Source organism: Panthera uncia, chromosome B1, assembly GCF_023721935.1.
Source record: "Panthera uncia isolate 11264 chromosome B1, Puncia_PCG_1.0, whole genome shotgun sequence".
Classification (NCBI taxonomy): domain Eukaryota; kingdom Metazoa; phylum Chordata; class Mammalia; order Carnivora; family Felidae; genus Panthera; species Panthera uncia.
This window is the reverse complement of record NC_064811.1, coordinates 160,520,990-160,528,164: the sequence shown is the minus strand read 5'-3', so window position 1 is coordinate 160,528,164 and position 7,175 is coordinate 160,520,990. Positions and strand designations below refer to the sequence as shown.

Below are 7,175 nucleotides of genomic sequence, written 5' to 3'. Positions count from 1 at the left end.
GCACAGGGCTCTATCTCTCCTTCCCGGCTCGTCCTGGGGGAATTTGAGGTGCTGGGACAGGAGTGAAGCCTGGGTTGGGGCCCCGAAGGAGTCTGGGGGTGGGATCAGTCATCAGAGAGACCTGCATCTCGGGGAGATGCCCACTCCCCGGATACCTGGGCAGCTCCTCCATCAGAACCGCCCACTCTGGGAGAAGCCCAGAGGCTTCAAACCCCTGGGGCTGAAAAAACAGAATTCTGTCTCCTAAGCATTACCCTGAGATGGGGGCAAGTCCAAGGTAGATGGAGGCGGGTACCACAAACTCCCAGGGTGCATGGCTGACCCCACAGCTGGCATGCACTAAGGGGGACTCCCCCAGGACCCCCCTGTGAAGGGATCTGGCCCCTGCACTCAATGCCACCAAAGTTCAAGAGCTTTTAAGAAAATCGTCCTGTTCCTAACTAGTTCCTAACACTTCAAGCAAGGCTGGTCACCAAGCTGGCCTCAGTTTTCTCATCTGTCAAATGGGGGAATGGATTAAAAAAATTGCTAAAGTCTCTTCATTTTGTCATCCTGGGATTCCCAAACACGAAGCCTTTGGCAAGCTTGGCAGTAAATAAGGATCAAATCGTTTGCTGTAGCTTTTCTTCCTCATACGTTCCCATCATTAGGGGGTGACCAAGTCACGGTCACAGGGTCCTAGGAGCACTGCCAGCCCTCGCTCTGAATCTGTAGCTTCTCTCTCAGTATCAGAAAAGCCACCCAGGCCAAGGGACCAGCCGACTGTGCCACCGCATCATCCAGAGGGTTTTCAAAATCACATTTTCAGGATCACAGTTGTCTGGGTGGGGCCAGGCAGCAACGCTGGGAATGGGAATTAAAGTTTCCTTGAACTCCAGGCAGCTTGGTAACACAGCCAACTCAGATGAATAAGAACCTTGTTTCTTGTTTTTAGTCTAAACTTCCAGAGAAATAACCTCCATAGCCTGTGTGAGATCTTTCTCGCATTAACCTACATCATTTACACTACAGAGAACATGGCCCAGAGCAGCCAGTTCTACCAGAGCAGATAACAGCAGCTCAGGGAGAGTGTGGCTCTGTGTGAGAGGAGAACACCACCACCCGGAGTTCTGGGTCCAGGAAAAGGCCCTCGTAGGCAGGTCCCACCTGCCAAAGTGGGACCAGGGGGTGGTGAGAGAACCAAGGAGCCCACGGCCTGATCAGGAAAGGATTTGGAACTGCCAGGCAGAGAAGGGACAGAAGTCTATCTAATCTATCTGGCAATCACTATTTTCCTGTCATTTTAAATGTTCAGACCAGTGGCATGTTAGTTTCTACTAAAAACAAACAAAAAACAAAACAACCACCACCACAAGGACCACAAGAAAGGATGCTGCCCCATACAGAAACAACTGGGTATTTACCTTGGTTTCCCTGTTTGTACAATGGATGGTAGCCCCCAGTAGAGCCTTGTGTGTTATAAAAATTCATTAGAATAAAAGACATATGGGTGCTCTGCAACTCAGCCTAGTCCCATCCATCCAATAGTGACTGAGCACTAACAAAGTGCCTGCAACGGAGACCTGCCACTGAATCAACAGCCATCTCAGCCACCAAAGCTTTCCAACCCAGGTGCCAAGCCAGACAGAACATGGCCATAGCTCCAGCAGATGCACAGGTGATTCCTTGGAGGAGGAAGATGGGATGACAGAGGGAATCGGGGAAGGCTGCTCGGAGGCAGAGGTACACATGCAGTGCTGCTCCACTCCCACCGCCTGCCCCAATCTGCCTGGCAGACCCCCACTGCCAGGCTCTCAGGCAGGCCACAGAACTTCACACCCCCACCCCCCACCACCCCAAAGCCCAGCCTCCCCACTTACCCGTTCCAGCTCGGAGGAGGGAAGAGAAGCATCCACACTCAGACTCCACACTCCACAGTGGCTTGGGCATCTGCATGTAAAGGGGCTCGTGTACCCCAGGACAGCGACCCCTGAGCCTGGCCTCCTCACCCTCAGGGGAGCAGCTGCTGGAACTGGGATTTCCAGCTGCCTCAGGAGCCCCAGGCCCCCCACAGCCACTTTTTCCTAGAAGCTGGACTTGGGGGACCAGGAGCTGACTTGGGGGATCAGGAGCAGAAAGACCCTCTGAGAATGAACAGAGCTTCCAGAGCTCATTCTCTCTCTCAATCTCTCTCTCTCTCTCTCTCTCTCTCACACACACACACACACACACACCCTGGCTGATTTTACAGTCAATCTTTCAAAGTGCAATTTGTCTTGGAAAAGCCAATGTGAGGCCCGTGTGGGTTTCGACCAATGGCGCCGCGCCTCTCATAGCTCAGCCAGTCTCCGGTCTGTATTCTAATGGGCCATATCTTTATCAGGGAAATGTTGCTTCTCTGAACTTAAAACTTCTCATGGAGGGTCCCCAGACTCAGAGGCAGAGAAGGGGTCTGAGCTGAGGCGTGGGGAGCCGCCTTTCTCCAGGACAGACAGAGAGGGAAGGGGCGCTGGTGAGGCCTCTCACCTGCCCCAGGAGCACCTGACTTCCGAGGAGCTGACGAAGGTGCCAGGTCCCCAGGCCAGGGCTGGGCCGGATATCTTAGGTGGGAGGGCAATCTGGGGCTCAGCCGCTTTTGACCTTTCAAACCTGCCATGGGCTTCTGGGTCAGAGCTTGGGGTCTCTGGCTTTAGGGGCCTGGATTTGGGCTTCTCACCTCCCCTCACCCCAACCCGAAGATCATGGAGTCCAACCTGCAGGGCACATTCCTGCTGAACAACACGCCACTGGCCCAGTTCTCGGAGATGAAGGCCCCCGTGTGCCAGTACTCGGTGCAGAACTCCTTCTACAAGCTCAGCCCTCCGGGGCTGGGCCCCCAGCTGGCCGCCGGGACCCCCCATGGGATCACAGACATCCTGAGCAGACCTGTGGCCACGCCGAACAGCGGCCTCCTCTCCAGCTACCCTCACGTGGCAGGCTTTGGTGGACTTGGCTCCCAGGGGGTCTACTATGGACCCCAGGTGGGGAATTTTCCCAAAGCTGGCAGTGAGTACCCCACCCGGACCCGGAACTGCTGGGCGGACACGGGCCAGGACTGGCGAGGCGGGCGGCAGTGCGGCAACAGTGAGTACAGGGCAAGGCTCCACCCCCACCCCGGGCAGGCAGGCGGTGGGCACCGCAGGATCAGGGCAGGAGGAGGTGTGGGCAGGGAACACTCACGGGGTGGTCCATACCTGCTGTCCACCTCTCCTCAGCCATCAGACACCTGGATCCACGTCCCACCTCAGTGCAGGAATGACTTGTCCCCTCCCTGGCCCACCCCCTCCCGGCAGGTGCCACACCCCTCACCCCCACCCTTACCAGCTGCTGTCTCAGCCGCCCTCCTAGGGAACCTGGGGGTCTCCAGGTCTGGAGAAGGCCAGATAGCCTACATTTGCCCTGTGCAGGGTCCGGCTGGTAGCTCACCTTCCTTCTCCCACTGGGAGCCCATGTCACTTCTTCATCCAAAGCAAGCAAGTGCAGTCCCCAGTGAGAAGCTGCTGCAGCATCACCTTCCCAGAGAGCCCACGCATGCCCTGACACCATTCAGGGACACAGGCTGCACTCTGACCCCATCTTGGTCTTGCCTGTGTTCAAGGGGGCCGGCTTCCCACTGTCCTCCGCAGGGCTTATGTCAACAGGAGCAGCGAGAACAGCCCAGACTCCAGGATCAGGCGCTGAGTCAAGCCAGACTTGGCTCTAGTTGTTGTGGGGGGTCTCCTTGCCCTGCCATCCGCAGACCTGTTTTCAGAGGACTGGTGCAGGGCCCCCGCGATGCCAGTCAGGGCCAGGAGGGGGTGGCAGGTCGTGCACAGGCAGGTGAGGCTCACCTGGGAGGCAGGGAGGGTGACGGTGGCTGAAGGAGCCATCTTTGGGCCACGGAGGCCCAGCCAGGATCAGGCAGGGGCAGAGGCGGAGGGAACCTGCACTTCTCTCTAACGCCGGGGCTGCCCCACTGCAGTAGAAGCTTGGGGCCCACCAAGGAACCCCCCTCCCCACCAAAGGGCACCGGCCTCCCCATCTGCTATGCCTTTCCAGGCGGTCACACTGCCTGACCGCCCACCTCTGACTCAACCTGAAACATGGAGAGCTCCATGCGGGCGAAGACCTCATCTCTTGGAAGTGGTTTCGGGGATACTTTAGGCCTCCGTCCCTCACACCTCCATCGTCCCCTCCCCCCACCACACACTGTCTCTCCACATCCCTACTCTTCAATCCCAAGTGCATAGCCACACACAGGAAAATATCTGAGTCAGTGGTTGAATTAACACAAAGAGAGAGAGAACTGCAGATGATGGTCTCTTGGGAGGTCTCTTCCCCTTTTGGTGCCTCAGTTTCCCCACCTGTAACATGAGGAGACGTGACATGGGCTGTCGGGCTGCACTGAACAAGGCCCGACAGGTGGGCCTTCTGCTTCCCCTGAGCCCCGAAGCCCTCCAGCCCAGCTCCTGCCTGAACAGCTGCCCTAGCTGGGTGGGGTCAGGGGCTTGAGCCTCCTTACAAACTCTTCAGGTGTGGTTGAGGCCACATGACTTCTAGGCCTGATGACAAGGGAGAGCAGTAACTTGGGGCTTAAGGCTTTGGTTTTCTCAGAAACCTAGAAAATGGGATCTCCAGAGCAGGGAATTAGGGAGTGAGGAATTCCCAGACCCCCTGGGGCCCCGATTGTTGGTGGAAGGTGCCTGGTCTCTTTCCTGGTGTCGCTGAGACTGGGAAGAAAGTCCTATTGAGTAGTGAAAACATTACACAGCAAGGAATGAGACCAGGGCAGGTTTTAAGCTCCCTCTGTCCCCTAAGATGCTATAGACTGGGGCAGGTGCCTTCTGGAGGTCCCTATCCATCCAGACACAGCAGAGGCCACAGTCACTATTGTCAGAACGCCAGGAATGCTGCTTGGTTAGTAGTGTCACGACGCCCCCACAATCTCAGTGGCTTCTCTGCAAAGGAGCTTGCCCAGTGGGAGATTCAGGACAGGGCTGTGACCCCCTGCTCATCCCACTAACCACATACTTTCTCCCTCCCACCAGCCCCGGACCCCCTGAGCGACAGCATCCACAAGAAAAAGCACACCCGGCCCACCTTCACGGGACATCAGATCTTTGCCCTGGAGAAGACCTTTGAACAGACCAAGTACCTGGCTGGCCCTGAGAGGGCACGGCTGGCATACTCACTGGGGATGACCGAGTCGCAGGTCAAGGTGAGTCTGTGCGGGAGAAGGTGTCTGCCTTGCAGGGAGCAGCCTGCCAGGACAGGATGCCACAGAGTGGAAGAGAGGCAGCCTCACTCTCCCAGCAACTCCTGGCTCTCCTGCTGTTTGGGCACTGCCTGCCCACCTAACCCTGGAGATGGTGATAATTACCATCACCAAAAAAAAAAAAAAAAAAAAAAAAGGCTGTCAATACTGCTCTCTGTTATGAGAGCCTTGAGTGTAGGACCCCATTTAATCCATAAAGCACCCTTGATGTAGGTTTTCTTACCCACTTTACACATGAAGAAACTAACTCAGCTGAGCCCCTTGCTCAAGGTCACCTGGCTGTTAAGTGCAGAGTTGGGGATCAAGCCCAGATCCAAGGGGCACCAACCTAATGCTTTCCCCTCCTCTGTACTGCATTGACCAGAAGAAATTTCAAGACCTGATGGCAGCCTCTGGCCCAGATCAGGAGTCAGCCTCTGAGCCATGTTAGGGCTGGATTTGGTCTTGCTGCATTGGCTAGCAGAAGGAGCTGGCCTTGGTTTGCCAATAAAGATAACGCCTCCTCCCAGGGCCACCCAAATGAAGCTCAGATGGGATATCTGGTGTAGGAAGCCTCCGAGCCAGATGCAGTGGCCATGCTCACAATACGTGCCACAGAGTCTGAAGTCAGTAAACAGGCTCCTGCCACCAGGCTCCCAGAGGGCAACTTTGATGTTAGATCTCTCCTGAGAGACTTTGGGTGGGGGGTCCCCCAAAAAGAAAGCTTTGAGATATGTCACAACTGCTCCACGCTGTGACATGGTGACGAATTCAAGGGTAGAGGAGGGAAGTACAGGGGCAGGTTGGGCCCCAGGTCTGGGTTCCACTAGCATCTCCAGTCACCTACTTCTGCAGCCTCCTGGTCTGTTGAATGGAAGTGGAGAGAAAAATGTGGTCTTCTTGCGCATTTTTCTGTTTCTGTAGGTACTTTTTTGCACTCTTCAACTATTGTAAGCAATGAAAATATGTTATTTTTGTAATTAGAGAGAAATTATTCAGGAAGTTCAGTGAGGGTCTATGAAACTGAAGAAGGGATGACTTTTGAGCACCTACTGAATGCCTGGCCATTTCGGCTTCTTCCATCCAAGTGCCCCGCGTGGCAAAGGAGAAGGAAAATACACCGCAGGGAGGGCTACAGCTTAGCAGAAAGGGCTGCTGAAAACGGTGTGAATATTACAACCTGTTCTTTTACTGAGCCATTTATTTTACTATACTATAAAAATAAGGATCGAATGTCCTTGCTGCTGAGTGGAGTCACCTCCTGGAGGGGGACCCTGTGTGTGCTGTGTGCGCACGACGCTCGGGCTCCTTCTCCTCCCAGGTGTGGTTCCAGAACCGAAGGACCAAGTGGCGGAAGAAGAGCGCGCTGGAGCCCTCGTCCTCCACGCCTCGGGCCCCGGGCGGTGCAGGCGCGGGTGGGGAGCGCGCGGCCTCGGAGAACGAGGACGACGAGTACAACAAGCCGCTGGACCCCGACTCGGACGACGAGAAGATCCGGCTGCTGCTGCGCAAGCACCGTGCGGCCTTCTCGGTGCTCAGCCTGGGCGCGCACAGCGTGTGACGCCCCCCTCGCCCGCCCCCACCCCCGCGTCTCAGCGGAGGCCCGACCGCAGCCCCTCCCCTGCCCTGCGGGTGGGGTGGGGGGGTCCCAGGGCCGAGGGCTCCCCCGGCGCCGACGTGGAGGGGGGGGGGAGGGAGAGAAGGGGGAGGACCGGGGGCGGAGGTGGTGGTGAAGGGGGCCGGTCTAGCTGAGGGAGGAGGGAGGTACAAACGCGGCCCGAGCTCTGGCACCTCTGGGCCTTTCTGCACCTCTGGGGGCCCAGGCCTTGACCTGCCAACCCCGCAAACTCGTGAGCGCACAGGTGGATGGAAGCGACCTGGCTCCAGAGCCAGGAAACTGGCTGTGGGGTCCCAGACGTGCCAC

At 56.8% G+C, this 7,175-nt stretch overlaps 1 protein-coding gene across 1 annotated transcript; it reads left to right on the top strand.

Moving 5' to 3' along the window:
* Positions 1 to 2,720: 2,720 nt before the first annotated feature.
* Positions 2,721 to 6,812, top strand: NKX6-3 (NK6 homeobox 3). Its single transcript, XM_049632661.1, has 3 exons — positions 2,721 to 3,102; positions 5,046 to 5,215; positions 6,573 to 6,812. Exons 1-3 carry the CDS (start codon positions 2,721 to 2,723, stop codon positions 6,810 to 6,812), a joined length of 792 nt encoding a protein of 263 aa, XP_049488618.1.
* Positions 6,813 to 7,175: the final 363 nt, after the last annotated feature.

Bases quoted from the DNA above. Each gene is read 5' to 3' on its own strand.
- NKX6-3 (XM_049632661.1), top strand. From the start codon at position 2,721: ATGGAGTCCAACCTGCAGGGCACATTCCTGCTGAACAACACGCCACTG. The intron at 3,103-5,045 runs GTGAGTACAGGG...CCCTCCCACCAG, and splicing joins CGGGCGGCAGTGCGGCAACA to CCCCGGACCCCCTGAGCGAC. The intron at 5,216-6,572 runs GTGAGTCTGTGC...TTCTCCTCCCAG, and splicing joins TGACCGAGTCGCAGGTCAAG to GTGTGGTTCCAGAACCGAAG.